At 38.5% G+C, this 26,983-nt stretch overlaps 1 protein-coding gene across 1 annotated transcript; it reads right to left on the reverse strand.

Moving 5' to 3' along the window:
* Positions 1–12,610: 12,610 nt before the first annotated feature.
* LOC139727273 (beta-lactamase domain-containing protein 2-like) lies at positions 12,611–24,708 on the reverse strand. The gene is made up of 8 exons (XM_071638229.1): positions 24,168–24,708; positions 21,942–22,105; positions 20,892–21,028; positions 18,824–19,055; positions 17,636–17,826; positions 14,496–14,579; positions 13,334–13,520; positions 12,611–12,702 (listed from the first exon to the last, which is right to left on the reverse strand). The coding sequence occupies exons 1-8, from the start codon at positions 24,308–24,310 to the stop codon at positions 12,611–12,613; spliced, it is 1,230 nt and encodes a 409-aa protein (XP_071494330.1). The 5' UTR covers positions 24,311–24,708.
* Between the last annotated feature and the right edge of the window lie 2,275 nt (positions 24,709–26,983).

Raw genomic sequence — 26,983 nt, forward strand, 5'->3', positions numbered from 1 at the left:
GAAAATACAGGCAAAAAAAAAAAAACAAAACAAACAAGCAAAAATACAAACACGAAACGTGAAGCGTCATACCAAACCACAATTTTCACATACTCGTTATTTACACAGTATACCCTGTATACATGTATTAAGTGATACAAATTTGGCAGCTTTTAAAACAGTTGGACATATTAGTATAGCAAAAGTCATTAAAGCAATCTTTTTCACAGCCATGAAACAATGAACATAAGGCTTCATATACAGGCACAAACGTTGTAGAATTCTCTACTATACAGGGGCCGCGGAACATGTTTTAGATTGGTTGGTTTTCCAAGAGGTGGGGGGGGGGGGGGTTCAGGATAAATGGGACCCCCCCCCCCCGAAATCTTTGGAAAATCATGAGAGTTTAGCCTTGCTTTTTTTTATTCCCCTTCGTTTTGACGAGCCAAAATATTTGTGTGTGTGTGGGGGGGGGGGGGCGGGGACTGCAGCCACTATACTTGTAGACCCCATCCCTTCCGCGGCTCCTGCCCTGGAGCGTAGGCCTATGTAGTTACCTCGTGTGTCGATCATATTCAACCAACATACGAAACGACAATAATATTAAAGTGCTTGTGAAAACACGCTTGTGAAAACATGCATCCAGGGAATAGAGATGATGGAATCACAAAATCTGTTTTTCCATCTTCCTGAGTTCATTTTTCTTTCCAGCGGTTTGGTTTGGTTTGGTGTTGTGGAAAACACAAACCTAAAGTACAGCTGTAAAGTAAAGTCTTTCATGCGATATGAGAATAGTTGTTTCTAAATCTAAATTATCTATGACAATCTTGCCCATGTGTTTACTTCATTGACACTGGCGTCATCTTAGTATTGCAAACAGTCGGCATCATCACAGAATGATGCAGAATGCAGACGAAGTCCGTTGTTCAGAGTTTCTCTTTCTGCCGAATACTAGCAAACTATCCACTCCTCCTTGCCGCACTTTTTGCGTCACTTCAGCTGTATCTTTCACCGGTTCCAGCGAAGTGTTGTCCTTCATGGATATTCCGGAGTCTTTGCTCACTGGAGTATGATAACCGTCTTCACTCTTGCTGATACTGTTTCGGGATTCTGATTCCGTTTCTGGTTCCGATTCTGAGTCTGATTCGGATCCGGACTCGGATCCCGATCCGCTGCCCGACGACGAGTCGCTACCAGACGTACAGACTGTATAGTTCGAATGGCTGCCGTTCTCGCTGCTCCCGTCTTCGCCATCTGATGAATCGCTACCCGAATCGCTTCCAGTGTCTGAGTAAGTGGAAGAATCGGTAAACGTATCGCTGTCGTAGTCGGTATCAGAATCGTCCGAACCGGATCCGGATCTGGAAGAGTAACTCGAGTGGGATTCGGAGTCTGACGAATAAGAGCTTCCAGAGGAGGAGCTGTACGACGAGGACGACCTACAGCGTATAGGGAGTGTCCGACAGAAGGGGGGGGGGGGGGGGGGGGGGGGGGGGGGTAAATAGAAAACAGATTAGGATTATTAATTTGCAAATCCACGCTATTTCAAGTTGACTTTAAAGGAAACCAAAACCCAAAGGAAAATGTGGATTGAGTAAAAGCAGCAACATTAGTAGAACACATCATTGACAGTTTGAGGAAAATCGGACAATCGATGCAAAAGTTATGAATTTTTAAAATTTTGGTGTTGGAACTGCTGGACGAGGAGACTACATACTGGTTATAATGTCCTGTGTGGACAACATGATCAAGAAAATTTAAAGGGATCGTACAGTTTCGGTTGAGCCCTAATTTCGGGTTTCTCACATTTTTTGGTGAAATACCTTTAATGAGAAACCTTTTATGAAATATGAAAGCGCATGTAATTCTATGAGGAATTCAACGTTTATTTGATGAAAATCGGTTTTGAAATGGCTGAGATATCCAAAAAAGAGCGATTCTAATAAAGTGTGGGACCCACACTTTATTACCATCGCTTTGTTTTACTTTGTTTTTTGATGTTTCAGTCATTCCAAACCCGATTTTCATCAAATAAGCTTTGAATTCCCTTTTAAAATGGTATGCTCTGTACTATATCATAAGTGTTTTCTTGGTATCTCGCAAAAAGTTAAAAGCCCAATTCTCATCTCCACCAATACTGTACCATCCCTTTAAAGAGACTTCCTCGAAAATTCATTTTTTAATGAAAATATACACTTTCAATCACCTTATTACACTGACATATTATGTTAAGGGTAGTAATTATTTCCCATGCTTTCTGAGAGGGGTTAGTCAAGTGCTCTTTCATTATGAAAAGTGAAAAGTGAAAGCATTTTGAATTTTCTTAATAATTTCATATCGATGCTTCCACAGTAATGGTTACGAATAGATGAATTTAGATAATAGATAAAATAGATGCATCGAAACCGCCTTTTACACGTTTCCAAATACCGACTTGTCCTTGTAACGATTTTCTCTTCTTCTTTGAAACGAGATTAAATGGAGTGGGTGGAGTTTGGGACGGACCGTTTCCAGACAAGCTACTCACTTTTATGGCTACTTTTACTCATATTTGTTTGTTTGTTTTTGCTTTCGTCACTATCACATTTTTAGGTCATCGTCTGTCCATTCGTCACAAAAAAAAGGTGCATATAGGTGCATCCGTGTAATGGGATGTTTATATTTCATTGAAACCTTAATGATACAAGAGCCCGCCCAATACAAGTGAGCGTCATCGGACTATGAAGGCACCATCACTTTATGGTTTCTGCCCATCCTTATTCTCGTATGATACATTGTAGAAAAAAAAAAATCGTTGTTTTCATTTTCTTTCAATCTTGTGAAAAGATCAGGAATACTGTGTATTTCACTGAAGAAACTTGCTTGGGGCAAGAACAACAGCGACCATTGAGATGTTTATATCTCATCGAAACCTCATTTCGAGTCATGTGGGCGTCAGACTGAATACACCATAGCTTGGTGGTTTTCCTTTCACCCTTCTCTTGTAAGGCATCATTATTTGTTTTCTCTTGCCTTGTGCGCAGAGAATAGATACCCCAGAGTTTTGGTAGGATGCTTATAAGACCAAAAAGAGAAAGAAATAATATTGATGATAAAAATAATCAACATAAATCGTGCTAAACCTTAAATCCACTTAACTTGTTAAAATAAAAAAAAAATATTGATAATTGCTAAATGGGATTATTACGTGATACGCACCGGTATCTGTTGACACATTTACTGGAAAATCAAATTGATAATCCCAAAAGTCTTATAGTTCATATAATTATGGCATCGAGCGTACTTTATAAAGTATAGCACAGACTACTCAATGGTGCATTGATATTTTGGAAAGAAGGTTAAGAATCAATATGCGCGATATGTCATTGAACCAAACTTTTGACTGCTTTTGTGAAGTTGAACTTTTTCGTATGTACATGGTAATTGGAGAGTATTTTGATGCTCTTTTCGTTTGTTTGTTTTCACTTTTGGAGAATCTTCGCAAAGTCCTCATACGGTAGATTAAACGTAGAAAAATGTCGTTTCATATTTTCATTCTTTGTTTTTGTGAGATTTGCAACGTATAATCTGTCTGTCATTTTCAAAGACATTCCTAGTATATATTGTATCTACAGAGACGAAGAAGTGATCAAAAAGAAAATATGAGGATCCTAGTAAAGCATGTCAGGAATCCCATCCCTCCTAGTCTACTGTGTTCACACATTAATATGCAGTCCAAGAGCATCCAAATGCTAAACTTGGAAGAATCAGACTCATGACATGCTTTACAACAATCCACTTTTCTCTGTGACCACTTAACAAAATTTAATGGGGTTTTCTGTGCAGGTAAGATGTTGTATTTTTGGACCCTGAAATATCATTCAGTCAGTTTGATCATCTTTAGATTTAATTGCCGAAATCCAATTGTATTTTTGTTGTTGTTGTTGTTGGGGGGGGGGGGGGGCTACTATGTGATCATCTAGTGTTCACACAGCGAAAAGCGTAAGGAGTTCACCGAAGTTATATACCGCGCGTCTACTGTACTCCGATATCTTACTAACCTCCTTTCTTGAGTACACTGACACCTGGGTGCTACGTACTACTCCTCCCCGGCGACCTTGGCTGGGGATAGCGTGAATTTGTGATAACTCGATCGATTCTTTCCGAGACTGGTTCTATTCACCACTACCCGTCATGGTTCTAAGTATGTCACAATGTGTTTGTCTTCCTCGTCCTCTTCTTTGTTTGCTTTCTCTTCCCCCCCCCCCCCCAACCTTTTGTCTCGGCCGCTCTCGTACTGAGTAGTCGTTCCTTCTAATGCAAAGTGAAACAATCAAGCTTCATTATCCCATCAAACTGATTCTTGAGATACAACCGCAGCTGATGAGTAATCAAGTACATCTATTATAGTCTCTCCATGCAAGTTGTGCAGCTGAACTGTGACACAAAACGAATTTGCCCACCTGCTGCACTGCGAGCTTCTTCGCTGGGAACGTTTTATATGATCCCCATTTCATTACATTTTTGTTTTGCTTTCCTAACAACAAAATTAGATCCAGTCTAATGAAATATTAATCTCTTTCTCAAATAAGAGTAATTGAAAAAGATCACGTTCTTCATATTCATGAAATGACAAACATAATAAAGAAATAAATGTTGTGAAGTTTGGTGTTTTCGCGCATCAGGATGCATGGTGCCGTTATGGTAACGTGCAATGAACCCGGATGAAAATACAAGATGTACCAAGGGAACATCAACAAAACTCTCGCAGCTACCCAATCATGTTGTCACGGTGGATGAAATCATTGTCATTTCATATCATATTACTCATTTTATTTCTCTTAACAACGATGTTGAAGCACTCGAGATCGTAATTATCTGCTAATGGTTGTGACCAAAACGAATTTGCTCGTCTGAGGTCTGCCAGAAAACGTCTTCACGTTTCTTATATTATGTAAAGAAAGAGTACACTTTGTATGTACATGTAAAACCCTAATAACGATGGAATTAGTTCGATCTCAAACTCACTGTAACTTTTTTTTCTTAAGCAATGGCTTTTTGCAGTTTGAACGAAATGATACTGTGTAAGCCACAGTATCCATGCACTCTGAATTCAATGTTTAATTGCGAGTACAAGATATAATTATGTCTAGCGCTAATTAAGCTCCTGTCAAGACGTGTATTCTGTCTTTTGCTAGCCTTTGCATGTCTGCATGTAATAAGTATACCTGGTACAATGCACTCCCGTTATACCGAACACGGATATTTTTTTTATATTGTTTATTTGTTCGGTTATAACGAAATTTATATATACTGAAAGAAAATTGCCAGTCCCGATGACTTCGTTACACCGGGAGTTCACTGCATTTGATATTCATGTCTGTTTTTCCCATCTACTCTATTTGGTTTTTTTTTACTCTTCATTAATGTACTGTACGCTTTTCCCTTTTCTTTTTTAATCTCTTTGCTTTGTCTCACCACTACTCGGGTAGATATGAAACGAGAGCCGATTTGCACACAATTTACTTTACTTGATAAACAATATCTAATCCTAAAGTTTCCAATATTGAAAAAGAAAGAGAGAGAAATAAAAACCATAAGAAGACAATATGAAAGTAGAATCATATTCCCTCTTAAACACAGAAAGAAAAATGAGATGCAGAAATGAAGTACACAGGAGGGGACTAGGGGAGGATACTCCCATACTATAACCAGGGGATATATTTTGTAAGTAGTTCTAGTTTTCTTTGTTTTTGTTTTTGTTTTGTTTTTTAGTATATTTATTTAATCGTACACAAACGCAACTCTTGTTTGGTGAAGGAGAACAGAAAAACTAAGAAAAACGATTAACCAAAAAAAAAAAAAAAAAGAATAACAAAGAGAATCTCACCTGCTCTCAGCACTCGGACATCTGTCATCTGTTTTGTTGTCCTTCGAGCACCTTCGATTTTGAGTCACATTGTTTCCATGGTAACCCTGTAGTTGGTCGTTATCAACGTCCTTTTCCGATGTGCCAACATGCTGGGTTTTCTCCTCATCGCTCTTCGGCATGAGCTTGTCTTGACATTGTTCTTGAGGTTGTTCGACATCGTTCTGGATGTCGTTGACATTGCCGTTGCCATGGCAACCCTGGAATTGTTCATTATTAACATCCTTTTCCGATGTGCCGACAAACTGGGTTTTCTCCTCATTGCTCTTCGGCTTGAGCTTGTCTTGACATTGTTCTTGTGTGTGTTCAACATCGTTCTTGATGTGGATATTGCCGTTGCCATGGCAACCCTGGAATTGGTCATTATCAACATCCTTTTTGGATGTGCCAACATATTGGGTTTTCTCCTCAGTGCACTCCGGCTTGAGCTTGTCTTGACATTGTTCTTGTGTTTGTCCGACATCGTTCTGGATGTCGTTGACATTGCCATTAAGGTCGCTGCCATTCTCTTCGACGTCCGCTCGGACGCTAGTCCGAGAGGAGCCCACCCCCAGAAACGATGTGCGAGGAGATGGGCTAACGGGCGAATTTTCGACGTCGCCCATGCTGTATTTCATATTGTCTTATGATAGTCTTTTGAGATAATCGACGAGTTTAAGACAAGTTGTGCTTCAATAATCCACCTCACAAATCCACGTTTAGCTTCCTTAGTTAAAGCATTATAGCATTATGATGTTTCCTCTAAAACTATGCCCGGGGTACACAGAAGTACAGATTATGTTGTCATATTCGTATTACCTCGAACGGGCGCTTGCGACTTTTCAAACATAGAGTGCGTTACGATGACTTTTCTTGTGCAAAGATCGATACTGTAAAGCTCAACACAGACGATTTACATTTTCAATAAAGTGTTTCCGCTGAACATCCCTTCATCTTCGCTGATGAGGCCTCAAACACGGCACTAGATCTTCAGTTCCCTCAGAAATATTTTGTGAGCTTGACCACAGTACAGCGTCTTGATCAAATCTAAAAAGACTACTCCATTCTGCGTCTTTCGCAACACTGAACTTGGCCGTAACAGACCGAAGAAAGAGTGCGCATACCGTATGAAAGAAACAAAATCCGGAGAATCACTCTCATGTGTTTTCAGCGCAATTAGTTTGTTGTTGATTTGTAATTACCATTCCGAGGTATTTGAAATTGGCTCTGGATTCTACACAACACGAGATGCCGTGATACACTTTCAAAAGCTGTTACTCCTCCAATGGGGGTGTAATAGATGATAATACTTGTTGATTTTCTCGGCGCACTTTAATCTGGTAATAGGGAAGAGAGTAAATTCCCGAATGATGGACGATTTGGCATGAAAACTAAGAGTAACAAACGAGAACTTGTGCACTTATTAAGTTCTTTGGAGGATTTCTGATTGTCCAAATGCATCCGACTTTGACTGATGGGTTGACTAATTTGCGAGTAATGACGTGTAAATGCATGCGAAAGCTGCTCGCATTTTGGTCCTTTGAGAAGCTTTTCTGTCAAAAGCACCAGGGACACAATGGAGGTAGAACGACACAGTCATCTTATGGCTCCTTTCTCGGGAAGCGATCTTGTTTTTCAAGAGACCAACATCTTTTGGTCACTTCTGATGTCGTCAGTCCGTCTCCAGTCCTTGATGGTCCACAGTCATTTTGTCACGATACAGTGGTCATTATTGTGCGAGATAACTTTTGGTGCAAGGATGAATAGCGATACACACACCTTGTAGGGGTCTTACAGCCTTATAACTTGATATTTTCTTCTCTGCGTCCTTCTCTGTAATAGATGCAAGTGGAAGTCCTTGATACTATGGGGTTATTGCCCGTAGCACATCCTTTCACATGAATGCCTCATACAGAGCAGAAGACGAAGCTCCTTCAAGGAATGAGACGACAACATCAATGGTATTGCGAAGGATATAATGTGACCATGAAAGGGCCTTGTGGTGTTTCAGTTACTTTCACACTAGCGGTTCATTCCGTGGAACCCATCAGCATACCACTGTAGAATGATTGTCTGAAGAACTGGAGAATGGTGAGGCAGATGATAATGTCCCAAGTGTGATGTGTAATGCTTTTAAGACAACTCGGAAAATAACACCTCCAGAGACAGGTTTTTCACAAGTGCACAGTATGAATGCAAGGTACCGATGACGAGATATCAAAATAAAATCTCTTCCACACACGCTCACCCATGCATGTGCGCATGCGGATAGGTAAAACAAGGCAGAGGTGTAAGAAAGGGCAAATCCAGACTTTTTACGGACATAATATTGACTCACGGTTGTGAAACTTGTCGGTGGCAAATGTCGACTTGTGACTGACTCCAATGTGACAGAAAATAGTAAGTCGGTGGTAAATATACTTCGTGACTTATTGTCAGGAGAAAGGCACCGATGTGCACAAGACATTACGAAACACACAATCATGACGCAGGTGCGGTCATTATTCTCAGCATGTCTCGCTCCAGCGACTGTTCGCAGGTGGGTACCACGAACGCTCCATTGTGTTCGCCCCGAAGCTAGCCGTACGGAACATGACCGTGGTCCGTTTCACCGTCTCCCTTTCAATAGTTGATACACTCCACTGCCTTTCTTGAAACGCTTGTGTAGAAGACTGTTTGATTGACGCCAGTAGCGAAGGCAGATCGCAGTTTATTAGACAAAAACAGGAGATAATCATGGGATTAACAATTAGCACCCGACTGCTTTGTGTAGTTTGCATCAAGAAAAAGTTTAGAGTAAGCGGGTATTAGCTTTGTTTTCGGCTGCTAAGAATAGAGTAAATCCAAAATGGCACTAGGTTTTAATGATTAGCTTTGTTGTCGGCTGCTAAGAATAGAGTGAATCCAAAATGGCACTAGCTTTTAATGATTAGCTTTGTTTTCGGCTGCTTAGAATAGAGTTTACCCCCCCCCCCCCAAAAAAAAAAAATGAATTAGGTTTTAATGATTTTTAAACGGCCTATTGGAGACTGACTCTCGTCACGGTTTAAAAGGGATTTGGTTTCATTGGATGTCATCAAGGAGAAACGTATGTCTTCCATGTCTACACGAGCAGTTTCCACTGTAAACTGACTTTTGGGACGTCAGAGGGCAATTCTGGACCAGTTAAAAGTTGGTCTAAAAACAAAGATAACATATCATAATCATGTAGGACTTGCAGATTCTATTAGCTCTCAAGCCGCTCAAAGAAACAGACGGGGCAGCACACAAGTTATAGTTTGATAGAATATCCAGAAAACATATGACTTCTGATCAGTTTTAATGATGAGGTTTCTTTTCATGGGCTCTCATCAAGCTTGAATATAGGGGCCTACTAATTCTTACGAACCGAATCATCATAACAAAACATTCAAATGAGAAGCCGTTACTGAAACTGAATATTCATGATAGTATTATTATGAAAATAGCTGTGTAAGCTTGGGTGAGTTTAACAAGTTTCCAATATGAGGCCAATCAGCGAGGAGTGAAAACGCCGGGAAATATCGATGTGATGTGTAAAGTGTAATACATGATAAGCAAAGTGCATGGGTGTCAATTATTGTGGTTTCGCGGACACAAGGGACCGGATGCATAAACGCTAGCAATTGCTTGTGCTAGCCTTTTACTTGAATCCTTATGCGTAAAAACAAGCGAGCAGAAGCTTTTGCTAGCAAACACAAGCAATTGCTTCCTGCCCGCAAGCAATTGATTAGAACCAAGCATTTGCATAAAACATGACTTTTGCATGTTCTTGCTAGCAATTGCTTACAATTTTCCAAGCTCTGTAAAATGAGCTTGAGCTTTTGCTTAACTGGGACGCTCCCTTTTAAGTATCATTTTCATATTCATAAAGGAAAGACCGCACTTGTACAGGAGTGGCATAAATCTACAATGAATTACTCCTAAGTAGTGAAAGAAACTTTTTCATTTCAACAACGGAAATGTCCAGTGGTTAGCACGCAAAATGTGATGAAAAACAGGTAGGATGTCTGACTGCGGTGGAGAGCAAGGAGACCTCGCTCCACGTGCTAACTGGCACATTCGGGCTACTATAAGCTTGATAAGCAGTGATGGGAATCAGCCAGTACGTGTGTGTATAGATGTGTGTGCACGTTTGTGTGTGCATTTACAAGTGTCATTTTATAGCTCCTTTGCTATGTCAGGAAATGTTTCCAAAACATGTCCTTTCAAATACATGCTGTCATATTCATCTTTGTTCTTGTGTTCGCACAGGCGTGACGTCCCTTTTGTTGAAAACGCAAGCAATATTGCTTGTGTGGGACAAGCATACAAAGGTATAAGCAAGAGCAAAAGATTATTCATATGGATTTAAGCAATTGCTTGAGCTACACCTTTTGCTAGACGAGCTTGTGATTTTGCTTGAAGCAATTGCTTACAAGCAATTGCTTGCTTTATGCATTCGGCCCGAGGTTTGTGTATAATACTCTTCTGCTGATGGGTTGGATTATGACGTGAGGAAGATGTATCCTGACCAACTGATGGTGTATTTGTGTATTCTACAGGACATGGTGTTTTATTTGTGATGGAGACGACGCATGTGCAGTGGATTCCATTCCCGCCTGGAGACCAGCCATTATTACAAAGCCGTATTATACACCTTCTTCTCTCAGGTAACAATTAAAATGGGCAGCTGTTTTCTGCAGTCTTTCTAGCCTTCAGTGGTGTATACTGGAAGTGTAAGGATTATATTATGGACACACACACTCACACACATATACATGTCATGTATACATATACACACAGACACACACACACACACACACACACACATATATATATATATATATATATATATATTATATATATATATAATATATATATATTTATATATTGTATATATATATATATATATATACATATATATATGTATTATCTGTATATACATCCGTCATTTTGTTATCAGTGTGTCATGTCCTTCCGCCACTCTGATTTGAAACAGAGTAAAGGAAAACAAAAAGCACGTTATCAATGCGAAGTCACGTTACTGTTACGTAATGGCGCCTAATACTATCACACCTCATAACCAAGCGTGTGAAATAACAATAATAATAATAATAATAATTGCATTTATATGGCGCTTCATATTGGCGTTTCTAAGCGCATTGGTGTTATTCATACAAAAAGACTAGAAAACACAATAACATTAACAAAACCAGCATATTAACAGTGACAAAAGAAGAAGAAAAAAAAGGCACTCTGTAAACATGGTGAAGGATTTACTACGTGCATTTGTCTCCGAGTAGCTAGAAACGGTGAAGTTAACCCTCTCCGATTTAGATGATGTAATACCACTGTGGTAGCTGTATACTCTTAGGGAATTAACATATTAAACACACATTGAAACAAGACGAAGCCTGACCGATATCTACTTTATTTCAAACCGATATTCTATCCTTACCTTCTAAGTTATAGTTTCCTTATTCTACAGTATTATTACAGTTTTCTAATGATACAGTACATGACCCGTAATGTGATTTATGGAAGTGGAATACAACTCCAAAACACCATTCATGATTCATTGAATATCGAGATTTACAGATAGCATTACCAAAGTACAATTGAGGGGGTCGGTGCAATATAGTGCTGACTCACACAATAGTCATTTTGAGATAATCGCTGTTGAATGTTTGGAAAGTCCATACATTGTACATTAATAAAACATGAATGCATGCATTTTTTACCATCTTATTGGTTGAATTCAAATATATTTTCACGGAGGTTAGAGTGAAGGATAAGGATTATGAAAATGCATGTAACTCAATTTTGACAAAAGTGTGGTTAGCACTATATTGCACCGACCCCCTCAATTATCAAAATGTTTCAAGAAATAACTCAACCAGGCCAATTTCCGTCCTCCTTCTTTCTTTCAATGGTTTCTTAAGTTAGCAGTTTCTGCAGAAATATAGAGTTTCACTAGATATGATAATTACAATAGTAGACATTTTTAGAGCGCCTTTTCCACTGGATACAAAGCGCTACGAGATCGTCCATCCCTGGTCGCCACAGAAGATGAAATATATATAAATTACCAGGCAGCGACAGTATAAGTCCAGTGCACATAAGATTATAGGGACATCATAATAAGTAAGTCTTCAAGTTTTGTTTGAAGAGAGTGTTGGTGATGATTTCACGTATCATAAGCCTGCCCTATATCAACCAATATCTTTTTTTACTACTATACAGAATACATTGAATTTCTTTTTTTGGCACTCTGTAGTCATTTAAAGGAAAAGTTCATCTACTGTAGATTGAGTGAATTCAGTAATACAGTTAAACTGGAGTGAAAGTTTGAGGAAAGTTAGAAATCTTTTCTGTATAGTTGCACCCGTGTGAAATCACAAGCTGTAGAATAGTCATCTTGTCAAGCGATGATGGCACTACAACTTCAAAAAATTACAAAGTGTACTTCTTTTCAAATTCTTACATGCCTAAAGATTTATGTCAATCCACTGTTGGTTGCGTATTACATTGTACGTTGTGAAATATTTCGATAAATATGATAAAGGGAATTGGTACAAACACGTTCACCGATTTTAAAAAGAAAATAGAGAAGGACAATTTGTATTTAAATAGTAAAAAGTCCCTCAAAATTAATGATTTTCAATCTTTTGGACACATCTATAAAGACTCTGCACAAGTTGATTAGTCCGAGGATCATCACCAATAGGATTATGAAGCATAATGCTACTGACGTAGGCGAATCCAATTTGATGCCCCGGGTCTGCACAGCCCCATTGACCGCCTGATCCGTGGTGCCCAAACATTGTCACTCCGTCCTACAAAAAGAAGGAGAATGTCATGTCAGTTGACGTATTAAATCATAACTCGATCCTTCAAATATAGACATTAGAATCACGGGCATAAGTTCAGTTATGTAAAAAGAAGTGTGAAATTTATAAAGGGTAACAAATACCCTTTCATGGCAAAGGTATGTTTACGTTTGAAATAGCTATCTTGATGTTATTTTATCATTACTTGAACTCATCAAATAATAGCGAGGGTCTCATAAACGAAAAATCATTTTGGACAGAATCATTTATGAGAGGGTTATCAAAAAAAAAAAGCTGTATAACACAAACATTAACCAATCAAATTGCGGAAAATATGATCCCGTATTGTGTGGAATATGAGGTGTTTCGTTGAGGAATTGACTTGAAAAAGAAATCACTACTGTAAAACTGTGGTAGTGTCATTGTGTTCAAATACAAAACCAGTTAGAGTCAAACCACCTCCCTTGGTGGCCACCTATTTATAGCGGCCACCTTCCGTATACGACCATTAAACAATTCTTTGAAATAAAAGCCAACGACCCCGGCTACAGCGGCCATTTGCCTATAACGGTCACTTTTCGTGTCCCTTGAGTGGCCGCTATAGACAGGTTTGACTTCTCTTTTTGTCATCTCTTACGGCCTGATTGGCAACATACCACAAACTTATAAACTTTCATCATCCCGCGATTGAAGGAGATAGGGAGACCAAGGGTTCTGTCGACAGAAGGAGGCTCGAAATTCAGAAAATCGTCGATTCTCTCCTTCGACAGCAGAGTTCTGTTAGTAACTGGGTCTATGCCACCAGATGAAATTATTCCATAGAGCTGAAAACAGAAGAACATCACATTATTTGGTTTAAGGCCGGAAATGGACACCCACACATACATAAACACGCACATAGGCGTAAATGTTTTTACGTTGTACTGGGTCATATTTTCCATCTTGTTTAAGTAATTGGTGGGGGGAAAATATATAGAGAAGCTTAAAATATGACAATGTCATGTTAGGTAGAAAATGGAGGACGCATCAGACAATGGTGTTTAAATGAGACACAACGGCTAATCATATCATGTTACTTTTCATGATGGCGTATTTAGTCACTTGGAGATGCAAGTTATCACTTTTGACACATTAGCAATTAACGATTATCCTCAGAATTACTTTGCTTTACTTAATTACGTTGCTTTATGAAAGGAGTATATGGATGGAGAAATAATAATAATAATAATGATAATAATAATAATAATAATGATGATAATAATAATGATAATGATAGTATATTGATAATAATTGTGAATGTACACTGCGCATTTTCTATCCACTGCGTATACCAATATTATATCATGTTATCAAAAGAAAAGAAAAAGAAAAAGAAAAAAGATATAAATTGATTAACAAGTAACATGAATTAATTGTTAATGAAAATCTTACAAAATATTAATAATATTTCCTTGAAACTTTGATACAACTGTACACTCATCCATTTATCAGTGAATTGCCTTATATATCAGAGGGATAATAGAACCAAAAATTATTGCCCTTTCTATTTACACACTTGATTTTTTTTTTCGTCCCGCTTATACAGGAAAAAAAGAGGTATCCGACAATCCTTCGGCAAATATTACTTTACCATCTCTCATGTTGCAAGCTAATTACTTCCTATGTGGCATCTTTACACCATGATATTAATTATATCCTATTCATTCTGATCACTTTAGCATATCAAGTGCAGATAGCACCACGTTTTCTACATTGCCGCCATTTTCTTATTTTTTTCTCTTTTTTTTTTTCATACGCACCTTTGCAAGGCCAGCCGCAGACCCGATGCCGTTGGCTGAAGGCAATTCGATGGCTCTGTACGCGGGATTGTTAAAGACTCGAAGCTGTGCAAAAGACAGAAACGTTTTCAATGCTCTCTTTTCGTTGTTATTGGGCTTTATTGGGGCCCTACCGTCAGGCAGTTTGCCCAGACAGATACGTATCATTTTGACGTGTGTGAAGCAAAGTGGGCGATTATGTTAGCTGAAGTGGGAGATGTTATGACGAAAAAAATTTTAAAGGGGAAATCAAGTTCAAAGATAAGCTAGTCTGAAAAGAAAGAGTAAAATAAAACGAGTTCAACTGTATAATTTTTATCGAAATCGGACGAAAAATAGGAAAGTTTTGACATTTTGAAGTTTATTTATTTATTCTTATTTATTTATTTATTTATTCATTCATTCATTCATTGTTATTATTTTATTTTATTTATTTATTTATTTTTATTTATTTATTTATTTTTTTTTTTTTGGGGGGGGGGGGGACAGTTCTTAAGCAATCTTCATGAACATGCAAATGGCAAAGTGAGCATGTCATCCCCTCACAACTTACAATATAGTTTGTACATAAAATTTTGAAGTTTCCAGTTCTTCATTCAAGCGCAATTATGCCCGAGACTCAAATTCTCGTATCTCTAACTGATCACAGTTTTTCTTCATTATTCTTTTTTCACACGATCAATGGAAACTTATGAGGGTATGACATGGTTAGCTCACTCCTTTGTATAGTCATATCCACTGTACAAAACTGTTTCGCAGAAATTACCAAAACTTCAAAATGTCAACTGTCAAATGCTTTTAATGAAATGGTGTATAGAGAGTGTGTGTGAATGCATACATCGTGGCATGCCTAAACCTTTAGAGTTTATATTCCATGCAATTGTCTTTCTTCGTGTTTTTGAAGGTGAAGCTGATTATATTCTCTTGTCGGCAGTTAAGCGCTATCAGTGATGATCATCATCTCAAATTAACCAAACAACAAAAGAAAACATTGAAAGATGTATTAAAACACAATAGAAATAGCAATACACTGCCCAGAAAAAGACGTATTTATGAACATGCAGAGTAGAGCAAATGAGAATTAAACATAACACAGAACAGACATCTTAACTAATAGTAGCCCCCCCCCCAAAAAAAAAGACATTAAAAATAGATGTCGATAAAACTTGGTTCAAAAAGAATCTGACGGAAATGAGAAAATACTACTTATGTATAAATATATTTGTATAGAAAGAGAGATGGGCGGGGGGGGGGGGGTGGGGTTGGGGACGTAAGTGGAACAAATATGGAGACTCAGGAGTGATGGAGTTAGCTGGTATAGGGCTTTTTTGTATTGCGACATTCATGCATTCATTCATTCATTCATTCATTCATTCATTCACTCATTCATTCATTCATTTCATCTATTTCGTTCTCATAATATGACCAGATCTGTAACAATAGAGGGGGTCGGTGCGTGCTAATCCGCACTTCTGTCAAAATTGAGTTACATGCATTTTCATAATCCTTCTCTTCACTCTATCCTCCGTGAAAATATCATATTGGAATTCAACCAATAAGATGGTAAAATGCATACATTCATGTTTTATTAATGCATAATGTATGGAGTTTCCAAACATTCAACATCGAATATCTCAAAATGACTATTGTGTGGGTTAGCATTATATTGCACCGACCCGTTGCAGTACGATCTCACATCGAGTTTTCTGAACAGAAACAAAAAATCTAGGGTGCGACCAAGGAGGTCCAAGAGATGGAGTAACAACAGTGTTATTCGCTTTGATCCCACGTTCGAAGCCGCCGCTCAAAAATATTTGAAACATGTGCCAAACAGGATCTGCCGCGCAGATACGAAGACAATCTATTGACTCGTGTCTCATTTGATAAGCTGTGTTCAGACGGAGGCAGTTTTGATCGGAGTAACTTCGGAGGAAGGGTCGGAGGAAGCTTGGTCGGAGTAACTTCGGAGGATAGGTCGGAGTAGTGCCCGTCTGAACATGGTCGTGGTAACTTCCTCCGATCGGAGGAACTTACCACGACCTCTTCCTCCGAACGAGATACTCCTGAGTTTTCTCAGGAGTATTTCGCTACCACGACTAGCCGGTCGGAGTAAATTGCCCGTGCGGACAAGCCCTCGGAGTATCTATGAACTTACAAACCTTACGAACTAGGTAAAACTTCCTGGGTCAAATCGCAATGTTGACATTTTGCGACTACCCGTGCGGGTGTAGCGCAATTCTAACCTAGTCGATAGCGACGAAGAAGCTAGCGCTCATGCAGAAATTTCCATCAACAAGACCGTCGTGTGGACACAAGGGTCGTGGTAAGATGTGCATTGATTTTAATTTTGATTACCGAGCCATAAATTTTTACTCCGACTAGAAATACGTCTGAACATGGCTTAAATCACCAGCCACTTTCAAAGGAAGCTATCTCTTTGTGATGGTAATTACTTTTCGCTATCCCTCCTAGTTAAGAGGTAGGCGGTACAGACACGAGGATGCGCGAATAGAAATTGAGCGAAAAATGCTGAAATAAAGATGAAACTTGAAATTACTCGACTGAGCATATCCGGGCACTAATGTGATATATCTATCAATAAAGAATTATACTTGAAGATTATTCCATATTAGTTTCCTTAAATGGAAATTGGGCGGAAAAGTGATTAAACCAGCTTTCCAGGATGGTACAGGTTTAAACTTTTTCACGTGATACAGCTGCTGTGATGTACACTTTTACGCAAATTTCTTGACGGAATTGACTTTTTGTTTTACATGCTTTATCATTAAGTGAAATTTCATTTTATTTAATAAATGAATAAGCAAAATATGGCCAACATTATGATAACGTTCGAAATTAATTCTCAGATTGCTCTGCATGACGGCGGCGTCGAACATCGATCATCAAAGGCACAAGTGCACTTGTGGAATTCTTTTGTACATCAATCTGACAACTGTTTGAATAATCACAGCCAGCGGGAACTCCATGTATAAAGCCTCCTTGGTGTGACAAGAGCGGGGCAAAGAATGCTTTAATGTATACAACCTTCACATCCTCGACCTTTGCTATATACATTGTGTGTGTGTGGGGGGGGGGGGGAGTGGATGTTCATGTATACGTACATCTGCAATTTCATTCACATTGTCCATCATTTCTAGTATGGCGTTCGTGGCTATCATGTGTTTTACAGATTGTCTTCCATCCGAAGTCCGTAGACTCTCAAGGAGTAGCACCAATACCGGGCGATTGTCAACGAGAAGGCGGGCGACGCGGTGGTTGCTTTCCAATGGAAGACCAATGTGGAAATCTATGCCTGAAAGAAAGGATATTTAAACGGCATTAGCAAGAAATTGTGCATGTGTTCATGCGAGAGGGTGAGCTTGTGAGGGCATATTGATGTATTACCAAAAAAAAAAAAAGAGTGGAATTATGCACCTTCCCCTCGACTCAGCATAACTCGCATGTTTCTGTGAATGTGACTAACAAAAGACATGGTGAGGGAACACGCAAGTTATGTTGAGTCGAGGGGAAGGTGTATTCCAATGTCTTTTGTTAAACATTTCAGCAAAGTAGCAATAATTTTCAGATGAGGTCATTTGAGGAATATTGGTTTCGAAGGATTTTTTTTTTTTGCGTTCCCAAGTAATCTGAAGAAAAATAGAAGAGAAATTCGTTAAAAATATGTGGAATGTTTCTAGATATACATTTCACCGCGAAAGTGATGTTGAGGGTATCATAAAATCGACACAAATCAACATGCATTTGGATTTCAGGAGCCCTTTAATGTGTCTCATGCGATCATTTTGTTTTCTTTCTCTTTTTACCACTGTCTACCGTTCCTAGCCCTCATTTTTAGGTTACAGTTCGTTATTCTGAATGTTCATCATTCTAAATGATCCTTAATCCGAAAATTTGAATAGGTTAGCTAGTCCAAAGGTTCGTAAGTAGGCACCTTCTTTTCATTTTCGGATTAACAAACCTCCAAAACAGCGAACCTAATTTCATTTTCTGGTCAAAATACTCAGTCGGGGAATTACGACCCTTATTTCATTATTTCAGATTCACAAACCCTCGGAATAACGATAACGAACTTTAACGATTTTCTTATTAACAAACTTTTAAAAAATTATTTTCGGATTAATGATCATCTAAATACACATATTGAGATTGTGTTTCGGACAAACGGATCTTCGGAATAAGGAACCTTCTTTCATTTTCCAATCAACTTCGGAATTAAGATAAACCATTTCGTCTCTTTTCTAAATAAGGAATCAATTTGACTGTCTGAACGTACTATCAATTGACATTACCGAAAGGCTTTGCTATCTCCTCCTTGAAAAACTGTCCCAGAGTTCGATGTTGAGGGTCAACTCGCCGCAAAAGCTCATTGACTAGTGGTCCAAATGTGAAACCATGGTAACCATGGGTGTGGCCATCATATTCCCATTGTGGCTCTGTCCTTGCCATTAGTTCACCCGCCTTTGCAACGTCTTGTAGCAACTCCAGGCTCAAACCAGGTGGTGCGGATACAAAAATCCCTGCCTTAGAAGGGCAAGTAAAACCACTTAAGTCATGTGTCAATCACATATCATACATGCTATTTTATGAGAATAATTCACGTAAGAATGGATTCCATCGTTAGGATGGAATAGCACGATAATTACTATCTACACTGTAAAATTTATCATTTTTTATCATTACACTTACAAGCTGTACATCATGAAGTCCAGTCTGCTTGTGTCCACGATGGCGCGTGTTGTACCATAGTCTCTTTTTTCTCTTTTCTTCTTTTTTCCCTCTTTTTTTTCTTTTTTTCTTTTTTCCCTTCTTAAGTTGATTTAATGTCAGTTGACATTGGTTTCTTTGATTTTGTGTATGTATTTTCCGAGGGTCCCATACCCTACAAGCTTTGCTTTTTAGTGGGACCCTCCATTTTCATTCCAATTCTTGTATTATGCATATATATGTTTATACCTTATGAATTTATGTTGTTACTCGTGATCACATGTACGTTTCCTTTGAAATTGTTACAAATATGTTCTGTTAATACATTTTATATATAATTTTCCATGTTTATTCAATAGAAATGAAAATAAAGTTGAAGTTATTTAGTGTTATTCTAAATTGCACATTCTTTTAAGTTTGTTTGCGAATGTGTGTTTCAAAAACAAATATAATGTACTCGTTTGCATAATTTCACAGTACAATTTTAACTTAAAAATTCAGTTACCATCAGATTTTCATAAATCTGTCACTGTTCTTTCTATATAATTAACTCTTAATTAATACACCAACTTTTAAATGTTCCAGGAATTTTCCTCTTAGATTTTTGCCTTTAAAGGGAAGCAGTCCTGAGATTTTCACTGTACTGATAATCAAGAATAGTAAAAAATATAACCTTTCACCAATTTATACGCGTGGACATCAAAAATTGTCTCCGTACGCGATTTTTAAAAAAAATAATTCCTGCAAGCGATCGTGTAAGAGCCTGCCAAAAGGTGCAACGTCATTGATTCCCTACTCTCAAGTTGACAGCCGTGCCTCAGAAAACCAATTTAAGTGTTCAAAATGATCATATCTGATTTTTTCATAAAATGTGACAATATGTGGTTTGATTATTTCAAACAAAATATTTCAAGCTTATTTATATATACAATTAATATAAAAATAAATAGTACACATGTATTTATAAATAACTAGGGAGCGTACGCATGACGAGCAGAACACCACTGGAAAGAGTTGTGCATCGATGACGTATGACTCTCCGCCAATACTTGCTCATTAGCATATTCACCATGCAAAGTCACACTTTTTCAACCAAAATGTACGAGCTTATTTGGTGATTTGAAAGTTTGTTTTTGGTGAAAGTAGTTCATTGGAGGTACCAACAACATATATATATATTTTTTATTTCGTGAGGACTGCGTCCCTTTATTAAATGATGGTATAGTATTGGTTGACATGAGATTTTAGCTTTTAACTTATTTTTGCGAGATACTTAGAAACCACATAATGAAATGTTGAAAAGCATACAATTTTAAGAGGAATACAAACTTTATTTGAAGAAAATGGGTTTTGAAGTGGCTGAGACATCCAAAAAACAAAGTAAAACAAAGCGATCCTAATAAAAGGTGGGTCCTGGATCGCTCTTTTTTTTCATATCTCAGCCATTTCAAAACCAACTTTCATTGAATAGACTCTGAATTCCTCTTAGAATGATACATTGTCATCATATTTCATGAGAGGTTTCTCATTATCTCAAAATTCGTCATAAAACAAAAATAAAAAAGAGAAAATATCAAGCCCCATCTCAACCAAAACTGTATAATCCCTCTAAGCAGACACTTCAGGTTTCAGTATGGAAGAGTTTAATATAACCTTATGCTCCAACATGTCTTTGACGGTGACCTTCTCTTTGCCCTTCTGTGCGAATTCCGGCCAGTAGTGGGCGACTGGTTTGTTGTAGTCCAGCAAACCTCGATCTACGAGCATGGCGATGCAGACTGACGCAACTCCTACATCGGGGGAAAGAAATAATTACAATCAGGGAAATAAGGCTTGAAGTATTAATCTCCTTTAGTTGTCAGGGGACATAGCCAGTGTTAAATGAAGGCAAATCGAAAACAATTTGCTTACCTAAAAAAAAGTGTGTGTGTGTGTGGGGGGGGGGGGGGGGGTAGTGGGCTCGGAGGTACATGTATCACAAAACCTGAAAAAGTGACAACTCATGGGCACTGTATGAACTCCACCATTTTCTGGGTCCCGGCTCAAAGGAAAGAAGGGAGCGGAAATGGGCAAGGGCTCTCTTTCTTGACCCCACGAGGTTCAGTAAGTTTTCCATTCTCTCCGTCCCTCCCTCGTCTTCACTACAATGTAGAACATTCTGAAGCTCCACCCCTGACTAAAAGGAGATAAGGACCGGAGTGAGCTAACTGATACTGATAGTTATCAATGTGGGAATATGAATGGCTTTGCGTAAATTAAGTTCACCTTAATGTTGTGAATTCCTCCCCCGGTTGCCCCCCCCCCCCCCCTCCCATCTCCAGACTTTGAAATCAACATGCCAAGTTGATAAAAATGACCGTTCCATCTCAACGGGGAACCCCAAACTATAATCGGAATACGAGTTTGGCACAGCACTATTGTGTATAATGAAAGTACCTTAAACACATAACCAGGGGGAATACTATTTCTATTTTTCTTAAATTCCCTGCTGTTTTCTAGCTACACAAGTAAGAACACAAACAGCTGATCATTGATTGTGTCCTTTCACGTCTGTCTTTGTGCTAATAAATCTCACTGCAGTATATTTGCGACCAAGATTCTTACCATTTCTGTATCAAGTTTCGAGACAGGTCTACCACAATCATCATGTATGACACTGTAACGTGTACAATGATTTTAGATGTATAGAAAGACGGAATTCACCTTTCGTTGATGAGAAGAAAATGGAGATAGTGTCTTGCTGCCATTTCCGCTTGCTCTCATAATCTGCGAATCCACCCCAAATGTCGACGACTTTCTTTCCCCGATGATAGGCAGCAAATGCCGCTCCTCCAGTACGGGGATCTCGACCACTCTCAAAGTTCGCTCTGTGTGAAATATTTGATTAATTCGAGATTAAATTTGAATTAAAGATCAATTATACGGAATATGTCCGACGTCTTTCTGATTCTCATTCATTCACATGCTACATTTCAGTGTCTGCTTCCTTGAGCTTTTAGCGATTTCTTCTACTGTTCACGCTGAGCTTTTCTCCTTTCTCTTGGGTGTTTAGCTGTTAAAGTCCAAATGCTAAGAGGCGTATTATTATCTTTATTGGTGTGTACTTTATATGATCAGGATGATAAGAATTGATTCAATTCGTTATTGTTCTTTGAAAGCTGTTAACTAATCTGACTTGAAATATAGATCCAGATCGAGATAGGATTCGACATGCTGTTGCTTTCAAGAAGTAGGCAGATGATTATAAATTTAGTTGTTTTTTATATTTCTTTTTATGCTTAGAATTTATACTGCACTTTATGTGACAGTGACCTCCAATATTAATTTGAACGGAACTCATTTTTTTATTTCTTTCCCTAACAAAAATGTCCTGTGGTACACCCTTTGGTACTTGTCCATATCACACAATGTAACACACACAATCAATATGTCCCCAAATACCACAGGAACTTGAGATCCTACGGTACTGTTCCACACAGAGAAGTACCACACAGCAAATTAACTGCAAAGTATTACACAGTAGTACCACATAGCAATATCACACAACATCATGAGGTAACAACACATATACAACAGAAAGTACCCCAGAAAAATACTACAGGATATTCTTTTCTTTTTCTTAAAATTTTATACCGTATGACTATCATATCAGGAAAATATCACACAACAGGACCACACAGGAGTACCACAGAGAACTATCTTAAGGCAGAACCGACTGAAAAACCAACATATTTCTCAATTATTTGATAGATTAGTAATGAAATGCTGTGAATTATAGCAAATTGATTTTCCATTAACCTGTCCTACACTCCTACAGTATTACCTATTAAGTGTAAGTGCTGACAATGTAAAGCATGTGACATTTCATGTGGTACTCTTGTGGTACTCCTGTGGTGCTCCTGTGGTACAAATTTTTACGTAACTCATGAATATTAAAAAAAAAACAATATAGATTTTAGAAAAAACATAAAAGACTTAAAAAGTTAAAGTATTTATGATGGGACTTACTATGAACTTCATTAAAAATTTTCTAATAATGTTATATTATTCCCATCACAAATATATATTGTTATGAAGGTGTATTTCATATCTTGATATTAAGGTATCAGTAACAATGCCTTAATGCATTACGGATAGATGGCCATAAATATATAGGAATAGGATTACTATACAGATCTACTCTGTACATAGGACTAGAGTGGCACTAGGCCCTGTGAGACTGTTGTTTGAGGTTAAGGAGTAGGACAGGTTTATTAAGAAGGGCCATGTTTGTCCTAAGTAATTCATCACTCGCCTATCACGAATATTTCTGGACATGTAGCAACATTGATTCTCCCGGATTTTTTTTTTTTCGATCCACCCTGTGTGGTACTCGATCTCCTGTTGTACCATGGTAATGCTGTGTGGTAATGACCTGTGGTAATGTTGTGTGGTAATTAATGAGCTGTACTGTCCTGTGGTAATGTCCCAAAATACTACAGAACAGTTCCTAGCTGTGGTACTGTTCTGTGGTAGGCTATAGGCCTACTGTGGTCCTGTGGTACTGCCCTACGGTAGTGTACTGTGGTACTGCCCTGTGGTACTGTCCTGTGGTACTGCCCTGTGGTACGCCCCAAAATATCACGGGACAATTCCTGTGGTTCTGTCCTGTGGTACTGTCCTGTGGTACTGTCCTGTGGTATAATTACCACTGGACTTTTTTTTTTGTAAGGGAATTGAGAGATGTCAGTTTCCGTGCTTTAATTCCTGAGAAAGCACCTTTTGTAGACTTTGCCTCATTGTTTCACAGTGGAATAAAATAATCTGCCTTTGGTTTATTTTGACGGTTAGATGAATTTTAAAAACATGCGCATATAAACATGATCTCATTAAACTTGATGCTCATTTTGAACAGGAAGCAAAATGAATACACTTTTAACGACGACTCACCTGAAAGTCTCTAGGACGTCTTCGAATCCAGGAGCTACATAACCCTCTGTGATGACAGGTGGTGGAGTCTGAAAGAATCTTGGCAGGAACACCACCAAGATGGCTGTCACACCCATAAGGGCAGCATTCTTCATCAGCCCCATGATTACAGTATTACTTGGCAGTTTTAACCTCACTCCAAGAATTTTGAGACAGTACGATCAAGAACCAGAACGGAGTGTCAGGCCCACCGCTGTATTATCGTCCGTTCAAAGAACAGACTTTTTTCACTTCACCAGATACAGTAGAACTTGTCTAAAATATCTACCTGGCAGAATGATATACCGTGTACACAAAGTAGGTAAATGGCCATATCGTGTTTTCTGCCACTGGAGACATTATCTTCTAACACCGGTACCCGAATATCAGACCGCCTGCACGCTTCCGTGATTTTGAATGGATCAAGACCATACAATAGCTTCATGTCTAGACCAAACGCGTTTGTTAGTTCTGTTCGTGCGAAGCTCTCCTCACACAAGAGATAAGCGGTTACAGATTTCCAACACGTATTTCCCTATAGGAAACTATAGGCCCTATATGTACTGAAATTTGTCACCAGCCCGTGTTAAACTGCATCCAAAATCCCTTAGGTGGTGTCGACGAATTCCACAATCAGTACATAGGAAACTCTCGGCAAACTCTCTATATACTGATCGTGGAATTTAACTTCCACGATCAGCCGAGTTGTCAAAGGCGAAGTTGTCCGGTCGTGGAATAATTTCACGAAAATGCCGTAAATACCCTCGAAAATCATGGAAACTTCGCGAAAATTTGATCAAAATCGATGCTGTAACCGCTGAGGTACGCTAATTAATTTATATTAATTCATGTAATTCTGCTGCCATCTTGGATAATTTGTTTGTTGTACACAAAAAAAAAAAAATCTTACCTCCACTAATGCATTTGCACTGCAAGGGGGGGGGGTACATAGTGTACACAGTATACATGTACATAGCAAACAACAACAACAAAATCTGTCCAGAGGGTGCCTTGGAACAGGACTCTGACTGAGTTCTCTTTACTCTGACTGAGAAAAGAATTAGTATTCGCTGCACCATGCGCATTCTTGTTGCTTGTTCTTTCTGTGATTTTTTTTTTCAACAAAGAATATTTACAATGAATTGCACTGTCTGTGATTGTCATTAAAATTTACTATTATTATCATTAATGAGATTTGATGCGTGTGTGTGCCTGTGTGTCTGTGCGCGTATGAGTGTGTACCTTCTTCAAAAGTTAAAGTTAAATGTTTGGGCAGCAAGCTAGCTCGGTCAGCAGCTCGTCGATATGCCTCGCGATCTAAGGGACGATTCCCGGAGTCCCATAGGGTACCTACTGAGCAATGTTGTGTGTAATCACACTGTCGTCCCATCTTGTAACAGGCAGAAAGCTCTGTCCCTCATAAAAAGGACGTAAAATGAAGGCCCCGTGTGTGAGAGAGTCGCAACTCATGCATGCATGTAAAAAATACCTCTTAATGTATTCATCGCAATCAAAGAGCAGAGTGTTTACCCGCCCGGCGGGTGAAGTGGTCCCGCCTTACATCCAACCGGACCCCCATGGAAGACCAGCTATATAGTGCAACTTAATATGGGCTAGCTAGCCATCTTCTCAGATGTAAACTAAAAAAACAAGACCCTCCCCCCCCCCCAAAAAAAAAAAAAAAAAAAAAAAAAACACACACACACACACAACCAGCCAACAGACCCAAAAAAAAAACCAAAAAAAAAAAAAACTTCCTGTCCAGACTGACAAAGATAGAGGCATACACAGGCCTAGAATAATTACTATTTTTTCCTCCGATTTCGGGGGGGGGTGGGGGGATAATTATACCTATGTCGTATGCCCCTACTCTAGCATTGCATGAGAAAAAAAAGTCCATCATTTGATCCTTGATCTAGGAACCAGGGATCTATGAATCTATCCTATGAACTGAAACTGAATATTCATGATAATAGTATTATTATGTAAAATAGCTGCGTAAACTTGGGTGAGTTTAACAAGTTTTCATTATTATAGAGGCCAATCAGTGAGGAGTGAAAACATGATGTCATGTGATGTGTAGAGTGTATTTGATTGTAGGAAGGGTGCATGGGTTGTCAATTATTGAAGTTTCGAGGACAGCAGCTGGTTTGAGTATAATATTCTCCAGCTATTGGATAGAGCTTGGATTAAAACGTGAGGAAAATGTATCCTGACAAGCTTATGGTGTATTCTGTTTATTCTAAAGGACATGGTATCTGTTTTTAGGGAGCTTTAGATTTTTTACGCGCGGGCGTTCAGAGGGAAAAAACACGTTCTGAGCGTAAAGTCAATCTCATATCTATTTTTAGCTTGCGTCGCCTGAGTTTTTCACATTACGCGTAACTGGCAGGATATTTTTACGTCCGCACAGTTTGCAACGTAGAGAGCTACTTCATGCACTGATCATAATATGGGGGCGCCAATTTATCTTTGATACGTTGCGTCCCAGCGTAATCTAAAGCTCCCTATTATTACAAAGCCGATGTAGATCTTCTAGATTCAGGTAACACACACACACACTCACGCATCCTTTATACATGTGTAGGTCTCTCTCTCTCTCTCTCTCTCTCTATACATATATATATATATATATATATATATATATATATATAGCAATAATAATGTCACAACAGAGAAATGCATTAAATGCCAAAGTTAATTTTAATGAATAATCCGAATTTTCGAGGATCGTTCCTCTTCATCAGGGATGACTGTCATCCCTGATGAAGAGGAAGGATCCTCGAAAATTCGGATTA

Source organism: Diadema antillarum, unplaced genomic scaffold (assembly GCF_040938485.1).
Source record: "Diadema antillarum isolate AM-2024a unplaced genomic scaffold, OU_Dant_1.0 seq00000124_RagTag, whole genome shotgun sequence".
Taxonomy (NCBI): Eukaryota; Metazoa; Echinodermata; class Echinoidea; order Diadematoida; family Diadematidae; genus Diadema; species Diadema antillarum.